The sequence below is a fragment of the Chenopodium quinoa genome, unplaced genomic scaffold, assembly GCF_001683475.1.
Source record: "Chenopodium quinoa cultivar QQ74 unplaced genomic scaffold, ASM168347v1, whole genome shotgun sequence".
In the NCBI taxonomy this organism is placed as follows: domain Eukaryota; kingdom Viridiplantae; phylum Streptophyta; class Magnoliopsida; order Caryophyllales; family Amaranthaceae; genus Chenopodium; species Chenopodium quinoa.
Window position 1 is genome coordinate 1,819,074 of NW_018745523.1, and position 20,499 is coordinate 1,839,572.

At 34.2% G+C, this 20,499-nt stretch overlaps 4 protein-coding genes across 4 annotated transcripts; 2 read left to right on the forward strand and 2 right to left on the reverse strand.

Moving 5' to 3' along the window:
* Positions 1 to 1,112, forward strand: LOC110715492 (jasmonate-induced protein homolog). The gene is made up of 2 exons (XM_021894071.1): positions 1 to 143; positions 278 to 1,112. The coding sequence occupies exon 2, from the start codon at positions 284 to 286 to the stop codon at positions 863 to 865; it is 582 nt and encodes a 193-aa protein (XP_021749763.1). The 5' UTR covers positions 1 to 143; positions 278 to 283; the 3' UTR covers positions 866 to 1,112.
* Positions 1,113 to 3,655: 2,543 nt separating this feature from the next.
* On the forward strand, positions 3,656 to 9,940 carry LOC110715331 (probable xyloglucan glycosyltransferase 6). Its single transcript, XM_021893896.1, has 5 exons — positions 3,656 to 4,432; positions 6,396 to 6,704; positions 6,990 to 7,280; positions 7,365 to 7,478; positions 8,612 to 9,940. Exons 1-5 carry the CDS (start codon positions 3,656 to 3,658, stop codon positions 9,248 to 9,250), a joined length of 2,130 nt encoding a protein of 709 aa, XP_021749588.1. The 3' UTR covers positions 9,251 to 9,940.
* Positions 9,941 to 11,158: 1,218 nt separating this feature from the next.
* On the reverse strand, positions 11,159 to 15,565 carry LOC110715363 (peptidyl-prolyl cis-trans isomerase FKBP62-like). The gene is made up of 13 exons (XM_021893929.1): positions 15,205 to 15,565; positions 15,011 to 15,097; positions 13,777 to 14,037; positions 13,612 to 13,686; positions 13,447 to 13,527; positions 13,177 to 13,371; positions 13,003 to 13,095; positions 12,739 to 12,914; positions 12,530 to 12,652; positions 12,287 to 12,433; positions 12,075 to 12,202; positions 11,526 to 11,632; positions 11,159 to 11,438 (listed from the first exon to the last, which is right to left on the reverse strand). Exons 1-12 carry the CDS (start codon positions 15,386 to 15,388, stop codon positions 11,533 to 11,535), a joined length of 1,650 nt encoding a protein of 549 aa, XP_021749621.1. The 5' UTR covers positions 15,389 to 15,565; the 3' UTR covers positions 11,159 to 11,438; positions 11,526 to 11,532.
* Positions 15,566 to 16,498: 933 nt separating this feature from the next.
* LOC110715502 (peptidyl-prolyl cis-trans isomerase FKBP15-1-like) lies at positions 16,499 to 19,921 on the reverse strand. Its single transcript, XM_021894083.1, has 6 exons — positions 19,769 to 19,921; positions 19,622 to 19,677; positions 18,819 to 18,881; positions 18,549 to 18,639; positions 17,148 to 17,252; positions 16,499 to 16,835 (listed from the first exon to the last, which is right to left on the reverse strand). The coding sequence occupies exons 1-6, from the start codon at positions 19,815 to 19,817 to the stop codon at positions 16,726 to 16,728; spliced, it is 474 nt and encodes a 157-aa protein (XP_021749775.1). The 5' UTR covers positions 19,818 to 19,921; the 3' UTR covers positions 16,499 to 16,725.
* Between the last annotated feature and the right edge of the window lie 578 nt (positions 19,922 to 20,499).

Consider the following 20,499-nt stretch of genomic DNA (forward strand, 5'->3'; position numbering starts at 1 on the left):
GTAATCGAAAACTAGTAGTGGTATAAGGTAAGAATTGCATATAAATAGGCGCGAATGGTTGGCCAGTTTAATGGTATAGTGTAAAACACAAATAAACTTCTTTAGTTTACACATATAACCTAAGCTTCAAATATCCTATCAAGGTAATTCCATATTAAGGGCTCTTAAATTTGGTAAAAATACCGTTTATATTTCTAGCTTGAAATTAAACATGTTTATTTAATTAAAAAATACTTGCATGTAGGCACTTATAATATTGGTATCCGTTATGTAACAGGGAAAAATGGCCTCAGCACAAGAAGCGATTGTTATGAATGACGCGGAGAAAGCAGTCGTGGAGAAGATGGTAGAGGTGGCTAAAAGCATTGGCACGACAGAAAAGGATACGGCTGTTGATGCTAAGAATATGAAACAAACTAGTGCAGTTGTTGCCATGACAAACTCCACCTTTGCAAGTATTAATTTCTCAAAATTTCATAACTGGTTTGGGCAAATTTCGGGTAGTTATCCTAAAGTTATTACTAAAGGGTCTCATGCAACTTTTACCCATAAGGCGGATGCTAAGAATGGATCCAAGAGCGCGATAGTGTATTTAGGCACAAACAAAGAAGGAATTCCATGTGGATGGCTTATGGCTTGGTGTGCACCCATTGATCCTTCCCCAACGAAACGTAACAAGGTGTATGTTACCTGTGGCAAAGCTGCTGATTTTAATAATGTGAATTGGAATCAAGTCCAAACTAAGTTGGATGCATCTACTGATCTTGTTAATTACTATGACCCAACAACTAAGACTGCAATTCATGCCAACATCCAACCAGGGTCCAACTTCGCATCAGTTGGGGCTAGCTTTGGAGCTGTTTAAGCACCACGGTACGAACAACTTATATGGACTAGGATTACTTCCTCTTATAATAAGTACGAGTACATATTCACGGGTCACTCGTAATTATACATGTTGGCTGGCTAGTACGTTCTTATCATGACTTGCATGTTAAATAAATATTTTAATATTGTACTTTAATAATAGACCCGACTTGTATCCATCTGTATTACTCTATTGTATACATATGTAATAAAAAATATGTGCTTGCTTGTTTGGTTACCCTTAATAAGGTCTCGTTTGGTTGCATATGAAAATTAAATGCCTATATGAAGTTACAATACATGGAAAATTTTATTGCCTAGGAAATACTAAAATTGTGTTTGGTTGACATATAGTATTTCTCATGAATTAACTTCCTACTTTGTATATTTTAGTTGGTTGATATTATGTAATACCATGTATTATTATAACTTGAACTACTTTCCCAAATCTTGAGGATCATAACGTAATTTCCATGTTTTTAGGAATTACAAATTAATTCCTTTGGAATTTCTACTTCCCACATCTATACTTATAAATTGTCAGTAATTATAATAAAATGATAACAGTAAATTATTTTACATATTTTTTGCTTTTATTCTAGCTACACACCAATTTTTCCTAACAATGGAATGCGATTCCTTATCCATTTTGGACTTAAATGGTTATTATCATTGTAATGATAATTATACATTAGAGGCACATGATTAGAGATCGTATAATTCCCATAGCTTACCTTAAAGTGGAATTTGATAAAATAGAATAAGTGCAAAACAATAGTAAGGTCTTGTTCAGTAAAAATAATTTCAGTTTAGTAAAAGTAAGTTCACTTCAGTAAAATTTAGTACTTTTAAAAAAGAAATATAGTTAAAATTAGTAAAAAAATAATTTCAGTTTAGTAAAATTAATTTCACTTCAGTAAAATAATTTAATTTCAACAAAATAATTTCAATTCAGTAAAAATAATTTCACTTCAGCAAAAATAAGGTGAAGTAAATGGGGCATAACTTTACATCGTATTAAAGAATATACTACACTTCGGAAACTTAAACGAATCAATTCCCACTTGATCCATTCTTCTGACTGCGCTAGCATCATCGGATACGGCAACAGAGATTCTTCCAACTTCGCTAAGTGCCTTTCTCGTGTGATAGCAAGGTTTTCTCTTTCCTAACCTGCTATCTATTCAATGAGAAGTTTTCCCGGTCTTCTTCTCTTCCCCTTTGACGAAACTGGGGCTTGAAGCGGATTCCGATGATTCCTAACCTAATGGAAAGGCCTTTTGAGGTAATATCTTTTTTGATTATTCCCATCCGACCCTTAATCAAATGCATATTTCTCTTTATTATTTGAGTAATAAATGGTAGAAATAGGTATATAATAAAAGAACGGAGGGAGCATAACGTTATGATATTTGTCAACTTCTAAACTATAGAATTTGATACAGAGTAATACGAAGTATTATTTAAAGGAAATTTGTCAAAAATAAGCTAACCTTTGCATGGTTAGCTTAAAATAAGTCAATTTTTCAATTAACTGAAAATAAGGTTGGTGTTTAAAGGAATTTTCTTTTAATAGGCCAATGAACTATGACCTATAAGCACAATATATATAATGCAATATTAAATATATATTTTGTCTAAATATCCTTTTAATATATCTTCCTTTAGCGAACATTTAAATAAAAAATAAAAAATCTTAAAAAGTTACCAACAACAAAAGATACAAAAAATATGGATTAATTACTTATCACCACCATACAATGTACGGGTAATAATCTAGTATAAATATATCACATGTTTTTTTTTCCGTCATTTCTCACACTAGAACATGGGTATTTTTGCCATTTCTTAATAGAATTAGTTGAAATGAGAGGGAGCATGTATGTAATTGTAAGTGCATTATCTATTGATCATTAAGTTATCGTCATCAACAAAGAGAGCCGAGGGAGATAAATAGGAAACAACAAATGTAGTTCATAATGAACAATACTTTATTTTACAGCTAGTTTAACTAGTTGTATGATACACAAGTTGTATGATACACAAGGTAGAACCACAAAAATTTTTGGTTGTATTACACATAACACAACCACAGCTAGACAACATACGTACAATATACTTTAATTAACTAACACAACAACATTTATGCCCTAACTGTAACTAGAGGTGTCAAAAACCGACCAACCAACCCGACCCGGAAAAAAAAAATCAAATTTTAGATTTCGACTTGTTTCAACACAATAATTTAGAATATCTCAAATTTAAAACAAACTAAGCTGACTTTATAGAACCCAATCGCGCACCCGAATTTACACTTCTGGCCGTAAGTAACCCAATTATGCAACCAAGAGTCCAAAACCCAAAACCGACGATACCTCTCGAAAACATTGAACCTTGCAATGTTGTTACAAAATGACATGAAACGTGCATACAAGTATACAACAACCATGTAGAATAAAAAAAATGGGTTTAGAAAAATACACCGTTAAACAATAATGAAGTTACTAATTATAGCATTATTAAATTAATTAATCCCCCCTTAAACTTCGGATCACAAAATCAGACAGAGGAGAGAGAAAATTCGAACACCCCTCCCACATCCTTCACACTCCCTTCCTCAACTTCCCATGACTGTAACATAAATAAAACCACCAACAACAAATAAATAAATAAAATAAATAAAACAGATCTAATTTCACACAATTTAATTAATACTAAATTATAATCAAAATTTCTCAAAATCAAATCTCAATTTTCCGCCATTGAAGCTCACCTCAAGCTTTCTTCCATGCCTCGACCTCCAAACACCGAGTTTCAAGAATGGTGGAACAAGCAGCAAAAGGAGATTCACAACAATCTCAATCATACAGCAATACCAACAGGTTCTGCTACTTCTGCTACTACGATTTCTTCTTCTTCTTCAACCTCGGAAAACCCTAATTTTCACAAAGTTGAGATCTCTGCTACTGATTCAATCTCATCGCCTATGAATCACAAGGATCGTCGGAATCGGAGTCGGAGTGTTCGTCAACTTTCGTTCTTCTGTTTATTGAAGGTTCAGCAATTTCTTCACTCAATTTCATCGATTTTCGCGTCTTTTCTCTCTCTTTTAAGAACTGCGAATCGGCGAATTGCTGATTCGCCGCCATTGCCGCATCGCCATTCGTCGAATTCTAGGTTTTATCGTTTGATTAAGGTGTTGTTAGGTGTGGTCTTGATTTTGCTGTGTTTTGAGTTGATTGCGTACTTTAAAGGCTGGCATTTTAGTCCGCCATCGTTGCATAAGGCGGAGGTGTTAGGGTTTGTTGAATTGGTTTATGCTAGTTGGTTGAGAGTTAGGGCGGAGTATTTAGCTCCGCCATTGCAGAGTTTGTCCAATATCTGCATTGTGTTGTTTCTTGTGCAATCTGTGGATCGTGCTGTGTTGATGTTGGGTTGTTTTTGGATCAAATTGAGAGGGATTAAGCCGGTCGCGGCTATGGAGTATTCGTCAAAATCTGAGGATCATAGCTTGGAGGATTTTCCAATGGTTTTGGTGCAGATTCCTATGTGCAATGAAAGGGAGGTAAGATGATGTAGGTTTCATTTTTCCCTGTTTTTTGTTTTGATTTTAAGTTTAGTGCTTTTTATTGCTATCTTAAAGTCTTGATAGTAGCTGAGATAGTTGAATTATGAACTAGATGTAGAGGAATTAAAGTTGTAGAATTTGATTTAGTAGGATGTTGAATTGTAGAGCTAAGGGTAAATTTGAAGATGGATTCTGATACGATAATATGAGCATGCCTTAATTGTTGAAGATTCATATGATGTTGTTGCAACTTTTATCTTAAAATTGATATCTTTTCATTCCGATAAGTGTTCGTGTTAAATTAAATAAATAAAGTAAAGCCAGGCATACTGTATTATTACTAACCAAGATACTAAAACATAAAGGAAAGTAATTGAAGCCTTTCCCTATAAAGTTTAAACTACTCAGATTCTAGTATGTATCAAGTTCCTAGCTTTACCAGGAAAATACTCAAATTCACATCTTTCTCACACATATTGATGTTAAAATCCGAATCCCAGATGCCCCTTTGATTTGGCTTTCTGGTTTCTGACTGCCTGAATTTTTTTTAAATATACCCAAAGTAGCTTTACTAATTCTGAGCTTTCCTTTCCCTCCAAGTAGCACCCATTTTAAACAGCATAAAGCTCCAATCTTGGTTGGCAGTATTTACTGCCAATCCATCTACTGATCTTCCTTTGAAAAATGTAATTTTATAGATTCATAAAAAAGATTTTTTTTACATGACTTTTGGACTTCCCATAGTTTGACCCCATAAATGGTGGCAAGACTAAGATGTAAAACATGTATTAGTGCCAATTAAAGCAATCTATCTTGAGTGGTCAATACTGTTAATCTATTTTGCCAGCCAACCACAGACAGGAGTCTTCTCTAAGTTTAACTAGCTAGGGGAGTTCATAGAACTGGTTTTGTCTAAAGAACTTGTATGAGGATAGCTTCTTATATGCCCTTGTATTGTGAGAACTGTTTTCAAGTTTGCAAATTATAGCATCTTGACGAAACCATTGATAATATCTTTTTATTGTTTGTCCTCATAGATTCATAGTGAGAGAAAGCGTTATGGATGCTATGAGATAGCTGGATATGTCTTGTAGCCTGCCCAAGATTAAAATATAACTGTGCTATCAAAATTTGGGACTTTTTAGTTTTATACGTACTATATATTACATCTGTTTGTTTTTTAACCAGCAGAAAGGTTCCATTAAGTGGCAATGGCAGTGTGGCACTAAGTAGATAATGTAGCAAGATTTTTAGTGTTTTTTTATAGAATTGAAATGAAAGTCAATAATACAATTAGCTTATGCTTTTTTCATGCCATGGAATATGCCAATATTTGGACTTTTACACTATTCAGATACTCGCTTTTGACCGTCTAGTATGAGTTATACTTAGCGAAAAATAAATTCATATGGGATCTTCTTAAGTCAGTGTCGTTATGTACATTCGTTATGTACATACAAAGTACCAACTTTTTTACATTTTTACTTGTATAAAATGAAAGATTTTAATGGTTAAAGTTGTGTGTTTGGAAGCATAAACTCTACATGTTGGCATATTTATGGAATGGAGGAAGTAGATCATTAAATGATGTTAAGGCCTAAAAAACAATAGTAACTACTGTGTAATGAGACTTGATCTATATTCTTGTCCAGTTAAGCAGTTCTTCCTAAGATCTTCATAATACGTACTGATTGGTTTGACGACTGAACATCTATTTTTTGTTTATGTTTAGAAAGATTTTGAATTCCAAGTGTCTTTAGTTCTCATTGCTTACCTTCTTTTGTCACGAGAATAAACCTTTTGAATCAAGCAGTGAAGATACTAACTTGACTAAATGAGTTGCTGTGTGTTGATGTGCTCTGGGGCATTGGTGATTCAACATGCATGTCTTCTGATATAGTTGAAACATCTTTGATCATATTTGATCTCTGCTAAAAGTTATGTGATTTATGTTGAACAGGTCTATCAAAATTCCATTGGAGCAGCATGTGTCCAGGACTGGCCTAGGGAAAGAATGCTTGTGCAAGTTTTGGATGATTCTGATGATCATGAAGTCCAACAGCTGATAAAAGCAGAAGTTCAAAAGTGGCAACAAAGGGGTGTACGCATCTTATACAGGCACCGGCTTATCCGGACAGGTTATAAAGCTGGAAATCTAAAATCTGCAATGAATTGTGACTATGTCCAAGATTACGAGTTTGTTGCAATCTTTGATGCTGATTTTCAACCAACACCAGATTTTCTGAAGAAAACTATTCCATATTTCAAGGTACTCTCTTTTATATTTATGTACTTCCTACTGTTTAGGCTTGAGTAGATAAACTTTGGTTGAGCTGCTGGTATTTTCCTTCATTAATGCACTTTTACTCTAGTCTTTCAAAGTTACGGGTTAACCTGGTTATCAGTGGCCTATTAGCCTATGCTGTCAGAAATTTTAGATTAATGAGTAAATTGGTGAACCTTTGCATATTGTGCTGTACTGGTTTGTTTGAAAGATATTACGCTATTTGCACTTCATCTAAATGCTTTCTTTCTTTTCCACTTTGTATTTAAGGGAAATGATGACCTCGCGTTAGTCCAAACAAGGTGGGCTTTCGTGAACAAGGATGAAAATTTGCTGACACGATTGCAATACATAAATCTGGCCTTTCACTTCGAGGTTGAGCAGCAAGTAAATGGAGTGTTCATCAACTTCTTTGGCTTTAATGGAACAGCTGGTGTTTGGAGAATCAAGGCTCTAGAGGATTGTGGTGGCTGGTCTGAAAGGACAACTGTTGAAGACATGGATGTTGCTGTCCGTGCTCATCTTTGTGGATGGAAATTCATCTTTCTCAATGATGTAGAGGTTGGCACAAGCTGAAGTACCAATAATTTGAAATGTTGATGAAATAATGAATTATGTTTGTTCTAAATTGAAATATTTTTGCAGTGCCTTTGTGAGCTGCCTGAGTCTTATGAAGCGTACAAGAAACAACAACATCGCTGGCATTCTGGTCCTATGCAATTATTTCGTATGTGCTTCATGGAAGTAATTCGATCTAAGGTATGGAACTTGTTTTCTCAATATGTTTTGAAATTTACATCTGTTTTTTCTACTTTTCTTGCCTTTGTAATCTTGCTGCTTATTATTTAAGGTTGTGTTGGTTGTTAATTGGGCTAGGTTAATATGCGTTGGGTTGGGGAATTCAGAGAAGTGTTATGACCAGGTTTTAGTGATTGTGCAGGAGAATGAACTCTCATATGTGTTTAGTCATGTTATATTCAAAAAAGCAAAAGGAACCCATACTTGTTGATGTAATTCCTAATTCACTTCTCATTTAAGGGTTGGACTGTAGAGAATACCGTTGGGGTGGGGGTGGGGTGGAGGTAATCATCACAATAGCCTAGAATTTTTGAATTACTCAAAATTTTCTTACAGAGACTTTATTATAGAAATATAACCGAAGCTATGAATTGAGTTTATGTTGGTATAAGAAATCTTTTGAGCTGTAACATCTTTTCACAAAGAAAGGAAAATCATATTGAAACTCATCTTGTAGATAAAAAAAGTATGGCATTCATCCACTATGATGACTACTAAAAGTACTAATTACTTGGGCACATGCCTGTTGCTCTAGTGAGTCATCATACCGAACTTGTTTTAGATTCTAGAAATTATACATATTAGCTATTTGGCTTCAAGACCATATTTCTGCTGTTGTACAGATCCCCCCCAAGTATAATCTGAATCTACAATTTAGTCGGGGGCTTGACTTCTTGAGTAAGCCACATCTCTTATGGGCTTCTGTTTCTGAGTTGCTAATCAATTTGTAAGCTTTGTATAGTGAAAACCATCAATTTTGGATTTTCTTTAGGGAAGAAATATTTATAAGTTTTTGTTGGTTTTAGCCTATATCTTTTTCTTAGTGATCCCATGCACTAGCAGTTGCAAGTGGCCATTACATGCGCTCCCAGTTCCCTGCTGACCGTTATATTTAATGTTGAAATTTATTTAAATTGATTTTTTTTTTTTTTTTTTTTTTTTTTTTTTTTTTTTTTTGAAAGAACTGATTTTTTATTTGTTGGGGTAAGTTAGTAATATAAAATGTACTTTAATTTGTTTAAGTTACAAAATTGACCCTTTTGTTGTGTTGCTAATACACTTTTTTCTTTTCTGTTGTTCTCTTTACGTTTCAGGTGAGTTGGACAAAGAAGTTCAACCTTATATTTCTCTTCTTTTTGCTTCGAAAGCTCATTCTACCCTTCTATTCCTTCACTCTCTTCTGCATCATTCTTCCGTTGACAATGTTTCTCCCAGAAGCTCATTTACCAGCTTGGGTAGTCTGTTATGTCCCTGGTTTCATGTCTCTGCTAAATATTCTTCCAGCTCCACAGTCATTCCCGTTTATAGTCCCCTATTTACTATTTGAGAACACTATGTCAGTTACCAAGTTCAATGCCATGATTACTGGATTATTTCGATTTCAAGGTTCCTATGAGTGGGTAGTAACCAAGAAATCAGGAAGATCATCTGAAGCTGATCTACTCGGTTTATCTAAAAAGGAATCTGAAGTTTCGGTGAACACATCCATGTTACCAAGGTCCGCATCAGACTCGGGCCTTGAAGAGTTGAACAAGTTGAACATGAGCAAGAAAAATGGGAAAAGCAAAAGAAATCGTTTGTACAGGAAAGAACTTACCCTAGCATTCATTTTGTTGACTGCCTCAGTTAGAAGCTTGTTATCAGCACAAGGAATTCACTTTTATTTCCTTTTATTCCAAGGAATAACTTTCCTGATTGTCGGTCTCGATTTGATCGGAGAGCAGGTGAGTTGAAGCCTTCTGTTACAATGCCTGGGCAGTAACAACCTGTTAAGGAATTCTTAGCCAAAGAATCTGGTCCATGCAAAAACAATGCCAAGATCTCCTTAACCAGGAGTGCGAATAATTAATGCTTCTGTGACCGCAAGTAATTTGGCAAACAGTTCAGCTATTTATTCAATTGGCATTGCATTACAGCCTATATCTGTATCTATTCATTCGTGGAGACATTCATATTTACAGTTGCCAGATTACACAAATTTTAGTATCACATAGACTGGGTCTTCGGCGCAGACCCTTGTAGTGGGGGAAGCTCGGTGTGCTTTGGATTGTTTGTGGTGAACTTATACTTTTACTGTGAATTACCGGTGTCAAAAAAAGGTGACTCCTGGTGAATATGTTGATTTGTCAAACCATTCTTTTATACTAGTCATATATTATTGTCCTAGATTAGTTATAATTTGCTCTTTATGTCTGTTTTGGCTGTCAGGACCTGTTGTATTCTTGCTCTTTAGATACAAAATAGGAAGCGCGGAAAAAAATATTTATCAATAGCATTTTTGTTGTATTCTACCTCATAGAAGGTGTATTACTAAACTAATCTCTTGTATCTTATCTCGTCTCGAGACATTATAGGATTTTATTGTACGAAACAAGACATAATATGAGTGTACTCCCCAATTGAGGTTGAGGGTTTAATTTTAATTTTAATTTTAATTTTAATTTCGGATGTTTGTTTTAATTTATACAAGTATTTAGCTGCGTATTGTGGTGTTCGTTTTCTTTGTTTTTTTAGTTCTCTTTGATTCAATCTGAAATTTTAATGAAAGTAAACTACCATATCTTTAGGCTAAATGCCACGTTAATGTTTTCTGCGTTTGAAGAACAAAATATTACAAATTGGTGTACATTGAGAGCCTGTCTATATAGCCGGGGTACTGTATACCCAAGGTATACGATACATCCGAATGTATATAACGAATTTAAGTGTACAATAAAATCCCAAAAATATATCCTTGGGTGGATTAATTAGTCTTAATTTTGTTAGCTTATTGTGCTTATATGTTATGGATTCAAGTAATTAAAAAAAAAACGATATTTAACATTAAAAAAAATAAATAAATAAGTTTGTTCGATTTACTATTGATCTAAACCCTGTCAATTTGATCCAATTCAAAAATCTGTTTGTTTCTAAAAAAATTCTTTCCTATCCAATCTAATTTTTTTAAAAAAAAAAAAATCCTACTTGATAATTTGATTTAGATCAAATAAGATTTCAGTTTTTTTAACGATTAACAGACTCCTACTTCCAACATTTACTGTATAACATTTGCTTCTTTCGCCATTATTAGCAATTTTCGTCTGGCCTGCTAAGAGGGACTTTCTTAAATATTTTTACTAACTCATGACTTGTCCCGGGTGTAAATAAGCCCACTGAAAAAAATGTACACTATGCACCATATACAACACCGTGAATACTGGTGCACACTGCACAGTAAGTAAGCAAATCGCAGCACCTGCTGTTGCACATTTTACCAGAAATCCTCTCAAATCTAATTTACAGGTTTACAAGTGCACAGTAAGCAAATCGCAGCACCTGCTGTTGTACATTTTACCAGAAATCCTCTCAAATCTAATTTACAGGTTTACAAATTAGCTTCTTGGGTTACTTCATACGTTTATAAAAGTAATATGGTTTAATATTAGGTTTATTTTTTATCCCCACCTGCTGATTAGATTTTAATCGTGCACATATCCTAAAAATACCTAAACAAACCATGGACTGGATTGTTTTTTCTCCAGAAGCATTGTAATAACCCAGAGATTCAGAAGGTTACCTTAAACTAACTACCAACTAGTCTGCTACTTTCATAGCATCAATAAACTTGCACGAAGATAGAAAGCATACAGAACATCTACAAGTACATGTAATGTTCTAGTTTTTCTTTTTCCATTGTTAAGCAAGTTCTTTTCCACACATTAAAGCATAAAAGAGGCCAAATGAATCAGTTCTTACGAGGCAAATGCCCCCAAAATTATCTCAATTCAAAAGTTCTATCGTGTTTTACAACTAAAAAACAAAAAAAGTATTTGATAAACCACAAGTCCCTCAAATGTTATTTGAATAATCGCCACATTAGATGTGCTCCTTATGCCTTGCAGTTTCCTCCTATCATCAATCCAGCCTCTTTTAAGCACCTTCCTGCAGTTATTTAATAAATTAGGACTAATTCGCTAGAAAACTTAACCGAGTTACAAAGAAAAGTCATTTGGCTTCAAAATAACTTACATTGGAATCAAACAAACTTTGAGAACATTTTTCCATAAAGTTGGGCATCCTTCTTGTTGTATTCTCTAATCTTTTCCTTCAACTTCTTGTATTCAAGTTTCACCTCCCTGCATTGGTACAAAAGCAAAAAAATAGATTGGTATATTGCTGTAAGGCAAAAGCAACAGCCAAAAACAAATCCAGCTCACTCGTCATGAGCACTGACCATAAGTTGCAGAACTACATTCAATACATTCCCTAAAATATAGGACCACCCAAGAGTATTGACCATGATAATACAAAATGGCAATACTGGAACTTACTAATGTAGTTAAGAGTAATCAATCGGAGTAAATACATGCATTAGGCCTTATTATGATCAAAACAGAACAGCCACCAAAAGAAAAATTAGCAAATTTTATGTACTTCCTTCAATAAAGGGACTAGTATAATTTAGATAGCTCATTGACTGGCCACTCATAACATCTATGCATCTGTTTTTCATTAGTTATACTTATATATACTTTTCATGAATAAAAATCATCACCCAAACTTGATATTTCAATATACCTGTTGTCAGGGTCAATTTCCAGCGCCTTCTTAACATCAAACTCAGCTAACTCAAGATCTGCTAATTGTATATATGCCTGTGCTCTTCTGTAGAGCGCTTTGACATTCATGCTGTCTACATCCAACACCTACAGTTTACACACAAAGACAGTTGAAGGTAAAGAGCAAAACTCAAACTAGGTCAGAGTTAAACAATTGTATGGCAGGCATACCTTGGTGCAAAGTTTCTCTGCTTGCTTATAGTCTTTCAACTTCAGCTTACAGGCTGCATTGTTCAAATTGCAAGACACCTTCAAGACCTTGGTCAGCTTCTTCTCTTCATCACTGAAGGCATTGTCATACTCGATAAATTTGACAGCCTGGATAACACAAAACATACAATTTTAAGTTTCTTGCACACAAAAAACGAGATATATTATATAAGCGTTCGGTGTTCCTTGCTTAAGGGAGCTTACTTTTTCATATCTCTTTGATGCCCTAACATATTTGCCAGCCTTGAATAATGCATTTCCTTCTTCCTTCTTCTTGCCTGCTGCCTCAATTTTCTCTTCAGTATTCATGTCCCATGACTCCTTGTCCTGAAGTGATAGTTTCATATGGTTGGATAAATAGTTCAAAATAGTCGTGTTTACATTATAATTTGAGGATAATAGAGCCAACCAACCTTTTCAAATGAAACCAATTCTACTTCATAAAACACCGTAGAGTTGGGAGGAACCACAGCCAAGTCCTGCTTTGATTCCACGGAGCCAAAGGCATATTCTGGGGCAATTGTTAATGAAGCCACTTCTTCTTTCTTCATTGTCAATACTGCTTTATCAAGCCCCTCTATAACTTGTTCTGCTCAGACATCAATCAGTCAAGAGTCAACATCTATAGATGTAAAATGTAAAGAGCCAGAATATGAAAACTAAACAGCGAGATTTACCTTCATCTGTCTTAAATTCAAAAAGCTCATCTCCATCTTCATGACCCTTTTTAACAAAAACAGTGCCATCTTGTAGCTTTCCAAGTAGTTTCACTACAGAAATAATTTCAGGGTCAAATAATAGTATTCCAAGTAAGTACCTCCATTAGAAGAATAGAGTATCCCCAAACTTACATTTTACAACAGCTCCTTCATTAGGGCGGTCGTATCCTTCTCCTTCCTTCAGTATCTTTTTGACAACCTTCTTGTCATCAGTAACATTAGACACAGTCTTCCATGACACAAGCTCAAGGGCAATCTGAAGAGTGGAATTCGGAGGAACAGCAGCTTCATCACCAGAAGCTGGCTTGCCTTTCTCTCCAAATCCATCTGCAATAGAAGAAGACAATTAGAACAAAAAACAAATTTATTGAGAAATAACCTTCTCATAGAGAAAAGGCTTACATTGCGGCATTACTGTCAGAAGCACCTTCTCCCCTTTCTTCATAGTCTTCACAGCTTTTGACAATGCAGGACAGAAATGACCTGTTGGGACAATAAAACACCATCAATATCCACATATTGAGGAAAGTAGTTAATAATGTGGTACAAATACAGAAATAGACACACCTTCACTGACAGTGAACTCCACACCATCAGATTTCCCAACCAATGTTCCATCTTCAAGACGAGCTTCAAATTTCACTGAGTAAGTCGGAACAGAGAGCTGAATTAGTAATCTAAGAGGCAACTCCAACAAAAATAATAAAACATCAGCTAAAATGAGTAGCATACCAAACACCTCATCAGCATCCTTTGGATTTTCCCACTTCTCTCCTTGAGCCAGGACCTTCTTAAAGATACCCCCATCCTTGCATATATCCTTCACACTAACCCATGACAACAACTCCACGTCAAATTGCAGGGTAGCGTTTGGCGGGATGGTAGGAGGCGAACCACTTTCACCATAAGCCAGCGCAGGAGGAATGGTCCAAAGAGCATTTTCACCCTTCTTCATAGTTGAAATGCCCACATCCCATCCTTTAATGACTTGACCTGTCGCAATCATATACATTAATGTCAAAAAAGAGCCTACTTACAAGAAAACTGCCAACTTTAGAGGGTATACTATTGACAGCAATTCTTATACACAGCTTTATGCCCTGTTCATTTAGAGTAGAAGATGTATATCCATGGAAAACAATTATAAAGGATTAAGCACAATCATAAAAATAGTTTTCCTTTGCTTGTTTCCTTGCGAGATAAATGGCAGTAGAAGGGAGAAGACGGATGCAAGGTGATGAAAGGGATGTTAAGAGTGAGAAGGAATAAACAGCATTTCTTTCTTTCAAAAGTAATACGATAACTATTTTAAGCATTTACAAACCAAACAAAAAAAATTTAAAAATCATATTTTCAATACGTTTTCCGCCAAAAACATACAAAGCATTAAGCGTTCAATCTTCTCAGTTTATAAAACTAAATTATCTTAAACTTATCTAAAATAATTCGAACGCATCCTCTATGAATAAATCCAATTGCACTAACCATGCGCAGGTAAATTAAACGAAGTACAAATTTATGGTATAGTTTCTTTTATATGTTCTTCCTTCTACTACTAGGAAGTTAACAACCAGTCATAGATTGGGCACTTAAAGCAAAAATGTAATGTATCTCCATTCTCCAATGTTAGTCAGCTATAAACTTAACCACAAACAAGGCATTACTACTACTAACACAACAAAATTTCAAGAAAATTCAATTTCTGCTACAATTACAAAACTCAAATAACCATAGCATTGTCAATACACATAACATGATAACAACATACAATTCCATTAAAACTAACAACATAAATTCAAGAATTTCATAATACAGTGATAAATGAACATTGCAAAACAAGATTATCATTTCATAAATCTCTACTTGATGATTTTAAACACTACATTCAATTCAGATTTCCAGATTTTCAAGCTAATAACATCAATTCAATTTTCACATCAATAATCATAAAAAGATAAAATCAAACCTTGGCCAAGAGTGAACTTGAAAGGAGTCCCTCGGTCACGACTCGAATCGAATTTCGTTCCATCCAACAATGTTCCAGTATAATGCACTGCAATTTATCAAAAATCAATCAAGAAATCTGGAAAAAAAAAAAACAGAAAAATCAAAAACATCAAATCAATGGAAAAATCGAAGAAAATTGAGAATCAAAAGTACCTTCGACTTCATCGCCAGGATCAGGAGTATCCCAGCCTTCACCTTCCTTAAGAAGCTTCTTCTTCAAACCTTCATTTCCGATCTTAATTTCTTCGCCAACTTTCAAATTGGGAGATTCATCTTCGAAGTCCATTGGAGCGCCGTCCATCATCTCTTCCGTTTCAGGCATTTCGAAATCATCCATTGTTGCAGAGGAGAGAGAAAGATTGATTTAGAGCAGAAGAATGTAGAGAAAGAAAATCTGGAGGTTTCAAAAATGGTGGATTCTAGAGATAGGTGAGAGAAGAAGGAGGAGGAAGGGTTTATAAGTGAGAGTAGCTATTGAGGTTCTTCTAGATAGTTCTAAATCACAAGAGAAACGGAAAAAGCGGAAATTAAAAAATGTGAAAATGAGGGCAAAAAATGAGAGAAAGAGGTTGAGTGGTTTTCGACTTTCGAAGGATGGGCTAGGGAGTCCAAGATTGTTCTAGATAGGTTGAACATTTCTTGGAGGTGAGTTTTACCTACCATGACTCAAATTTAAAAATATTTGCCTCAGATTTTGACTCGTTGTAGACATAATAATAGGATGACTCAAGTTTAATAAAAGACTCGACTCGACTTTATCGAATCTGAATCGAACACCCGAATTAACACCTCTAAAGTTCTGTTTTGAGTTACTGAACTGAGCCAAACTGAATTAAACGGTTTATGAGAGAAGGAAATTAGAAACTGAACTAGACTGAACTGATTATAACTAAACTGAAATTAAGTACATTGACATATGTGCCAGTCAAAATATTGCATTATAAAGAAACGACGTCTCCTCCAATGAATCAGTCATTCTAAACTAGCTCAACGTGCTCACAAGTCATGCCTTTTCGTTGGGGGTGGTTCTAAACTTCCAATATGATGCCAAATGGTTTGGGGATATGGGCAATCAATTTGTTAGTCTAAATGTCTAATTGCTTTAACCCTCTATCATAAATTCAATTTATCTTTATCTTGCAATCTTCGCAAGGTATAATGATTGTTTGCCTTACTCTTAAGTATTCCCAATTGATTTTAGGACGACGAAACATGTTGAATTTGTAATTTTGTGGTTGGTTTACTCCATCATGAACTTATGCTTAGTCCAATGAAAATTTCGGAATACATAGTAGAATTCAATATTTTGATATCAGTTTCCAATACAATAATGATATTGAAATGGGTAATTGTGTGTCCATTTAGGGCATTTGCCCAACCAATGCACATCCCTATCTCAAAGGGTATACTCACCCAAAGGACCCTTTACTCCTTTAACTTGAATATATAGCTAAGCAAAATAGATGGAAGACAATTATTTTCCCATTTCTAATACGAAGTACTCAGTAAAAATGAAATTTGTATGATCTCTCAATTCAACAAGGTTTAACAAGATGAACTTCCTGCTCAAATGATAAGAAAAGGACGTCAACAAAAAGCTACAAACTATTCTGCGCAACTCAATACCGTTATGTCTACTTTGCGCACAAAATCTAAGCTACTGCTCTTCCCAGTCTATAGTTCCTCATCATCGAAGTCTTCAATATCATCAATGTCTTCAGCTCCATTAGATGGTGCCCCATTCACGGAAACAAGCTCAGTGTCGAAGATAAGAGTTGCTCCACCTGCAAACATAAAAAGAACATCAAAGAATAATTAAGAATCTTAAAAGAAAGGATATTTACGAGTAATATTTGGAAGTAATTATCCAATACAACAGCTAATGTAAAAACTGAGGATTTTACATAGACAAAAGAACTTTTTTAACATTCATAATGTAACCTAATTCTAAAGAGTACATAATCAGATGTAATATAATGAATTAAGTTGCAGAATTAAAGCAGTATTTATTGGTCATCTGATGGAACTACAAGGAAGCTAGAGAAAAAGTAGAAAACAAAAGTTTCGCCATGATTGAATAAATCAAATAAGTGTACCTGGAATAGTTGGGGGAGATCCTTGCTCCCCATAACCGAGCTTTGCAGGTATTTTCAATTTCCTTTTCTCGCCCACACACATCCCCAATAGTCCCTGGTCCCAACCTGCATTAACATAATTGTTATTACCAGCTTAATCTTTGGTTCATAAAGAGTCGATATAAAGGACGATGATTGAGTCCATATTTGATCCCAAATCTTAGGTCACCTTCAAAGAGTAAGAATTTACATCTTAGTTTGACTGAAATCAAAATAAATAGCAACAAGTTTTACATCTTACTTAAGATGTCCTCGACAAACCCAACTAGTATCTTACTTTACATGTCTTGAAATCAACAAATTTTTAGCAACAAGTTTTACATCTTAAACCCAACTAATCATGAAACATAATAGTTAAAATTTGAAAAGATATTAATGAAATACATATTTGTTCCAACGTTCGAGTGAATACAATAATTGAAGTTTAGCAACATTAACGACAAATACATAGCACATGCAAAGAGAAACAGGCAACAGGTTGACAAAAATAAGGTGATAATATTTGAGTTACGTAGTAAAAATTTCTACTGCCTCCTATTCTACAAGCTACAGTGACTGAGCTATTTTACTTCTTATGAATGAGATGATTAGGTGAATAAGCATTCATTGACCAAGAAGAAACAATAGTATGGAGACATAATATACGATGGACAACCAACATGAAACGACAGGAGTATCATGGTGCGTGATACCATAAGGAATTTAATACTTACCCATCCCTTTTTTAAAAAATTGGTAGTGTGCAGACATGTGGATCATTTCACAGAGAATAAAGAAACAATGAGGTACAAAATGTTTTGATTTGATGATATTAGCTTCTAGTAGCATCATACCGATAAGTGCAACTATGCAAGGTTGTTAAAAGCACACTTCCTTTCAAGTTTTACCTTGAATTCCTCATTTCAAATAAAGGTTACTTGGACACATGGATGTTTCAATTTAGGTCACATGAATACTTTTGAAAATTGGAAGTAAGTTAAACATCTAAACAATCACCCAAGTTAATGCCTTGATGGTGTATTGACTGTATCGATTACATACAAAGATTATCAACAATTGTACATATGCTCAAACCCAAACAAGTAAGAAGTGAATCTTTCATAGAAGATGTCAGGGATATGTACAAAAACTCAGGCTATGAAGGGATATGAACAAAAACTCAGGCTATGTAAATTGTAGAGGGGAAGGCAGGTAGGTGAGCTGGAGCAACATCTTACATATAAACATAATTTAAAACTGTAAAATGGTTCTATCAGTAAGAATCATCACATTTTTTTTGGAATACTACAAATCTAAAATCATGTTTGTTGTACTATACAGTTGGAAACAAAACTGACATAAAATTAGCAAGTTTCAGGGTACCTTTGATCACTTGGCCACTACCAAGTTGAAACTCAATAGGGTCACCCCTTTCAAAGCTGGAATCGAAAACTGTCCCATCTGTTAGTTGTCCCTGCCAAATGAGGTAACAAATAATAGATAGTGTCAGTACACCATTCTTGAAGTTGTTTGTAGCTATCTCTATAAAGATTGTGGTAGTAATCTTCACAAGCTACATTGAGCATTTGTGCAGCAAAGTTGATGAACTAATCAAAACTTTACAAATGAAAAATAAGCAAGAAGAAGACTAACCCGATAGTGGACCTTGACTTTATCACCTTTGTGAGCCTTGGTCTCACAAGATGCTGGCTTATACTGTAATAATCAAAGAAGACGGTAAGTTCCTACCATATATACAAAATAACTACTTGTATATAAGAGTGCATACGCAAGAATAGGAGTATTAGACCATATGGGGCACCTGAACACCAAGGGATGGTGTTTCCAATGCATATGTTGTTCGAGCCTAGAGCTAAATAAATGACAACTAATTCAAACAAAACGAAACACATATGTACTACGTAGTAAAATCCAGAATCTCAAAATATAATTGCTCAAAACATCATCCGAAAACAAAAGTAACAGATTAGTAAACCAACAAAGCACATTGAACATACTTACCAGTCATACAACTACAGTAAAATTGAATTTTTTCACTGAAAACCTTGTGATAAAAACCTTATTGAAGAAAATGGTGCTAAAATTTAATTAAGCATAGGATATTAATTTTAATCCATAAATGCAGGAATAAATTGGCTAATGCTCTTCTCTTCTCAACTCTGAAATAAATTATTCAGCCACTATCAATTTTAATTATTAAATTCAATAAAAATCAGTCATATAGTTAAAATCAATATAAATCAGTTCATCTTAACAATAATCAATACATATCATTTCATTTTATTTCAATCAATTCAAAAGAAGTAACGAAATCAGCATCATATTCCCAATAAAAATAGCAAACCCATCAACAAAATAATTACATAGCTTCAATTAAAGATCAGAAAATACAAAGTTGAATGCATCATATCAGAAATAAGAAAGAAAGGTTATACCTTGACACCGATCTGTAATTCTTTGACATCATCTGACTTTTTAGCATAAGCTGTACCTGTACATTAATGGGTTTATTTAGAATGTCAGATCCAAAATATGGAAGTTAGAATTAGAGAAGAAAACAGGGGAAGAACGAAAAGAGTTACCTAATGCGATCAGCGCAAGAAAAAGCAAGATCCCAAATGCTCTCGCCATTGTTTCTTGATTTACTGCAACTCTTTTGCACCTCACTTCCTTTATCGATTTATACCCGTTTGTCAATGTGTCAAGATGTGAATTTTAAAAGGTTATATGGGTCAATGACCTATTGGTTCAAGTTTAGGTTGGGTTAATAATTTATTGGTTAACCTCAAATATGAGGTTGAACTAATCTCGAGTTTATTCATACGATATATGGAAAATATGTAGTCATAAATCATAATTAATTTTCTGTTGGTTGCTTTTGTTCAAGTCATAGTTAGTTTTGTCAAAACTGTTTTTCATGTTTTTTTTTTTTTTTTTTTAAGGAAAATAAACCCTAATCAGACCTCAATCCTTACGATTTTGTTTTTTATTTGGTATTTACAGGTTAGAAGTGAAGGGGAAAAGTAAGGGATCTTTAGCCTTAGGTACCGCAATCGAGAGGATTTGATTTTGTGACCTTAATTTTACAAAGTGAATTTCTCACCAACTACACCAAGCCTTATTTGGTATACCTTTCAAATTTTGTCAATTACTAGTACTTCTTATCGTATAGAGTCTATAGACAATAATAATATCAATATAAGAAGTTTCAACAATAGAACAAATAACCCATATATATATATATATATATATATATATATATATATATATATATATATATATATATATATATATATATATATATATATATATA

Coding starts and splice junctions, on each gene's coding strand:
- LOC110715492 (XM_021894071.1), top strand. CDS start 284: ATGGCCTCAGCACAAGAAGCGATTGTTATGAATGACGCGGAGAAAGCA.
- LOC110715331 (XM_021893896.1), top strand. CDS start 3,656: ATGCCTCGACCTCCAAACACCGAGTTTCAAGAATGGTGGAACAAGCAG. Junction 4,433..6,395: donor CTATGTGCAATGAAAGGGAG/GTAAGATGATGT, acceptor TATGTTGAACAG/GTCTATCAAAATTCCATTGG. Junction 7,479..8,611: donor TGGAAGTAATTCGATCTAAG/GTATGGAACTTG, acceptor TTTACGTTTCAG/GTGAGTTGGACAAAGAAGTT.
- LOC110715363 (XM_021893929.1), bottom strand. CDS start 15,388: ATGGATGATTTCGAAATGCCTGAAACGGAAGAGATGATGGACGGCGCT. Junction 14,038..15,010: donor CAAGTTCACTCTTGGCCAAG/GTTTGATTTTAT, acceptor TGATTGCGACAG/GTCAAGTCATTAAAGGATGG. Junction 12,915..13,002: donor TGAATTTAAGACAGATGAAG/GTAAATCTCGCT, acceptor ATGTCTGAGCAG/AACAAGTTATAGAGGGGCTT.
- LOC110715502 (XM_021894083.1), bottom strand. CDS start 19,817: ATGGCGAGAGCATTTGGGATCTTGCTTTTTCTTGCGCTGATCGCATTA. Junction 19,678..19,768: donor TCTTGCGCTGATCGCATTAG/GTAACTCTTTTC, acceptor ATTAATGTACAG/GTACAGCTTATGCTAAAAAG. Junction 17,253..18,548: donor TAGTGGCCAAGTGATCAAAG/GTACCCTGAAAC, acceptor ATGTTAATGCAG/GTTGGGACCAGGGACTATTG.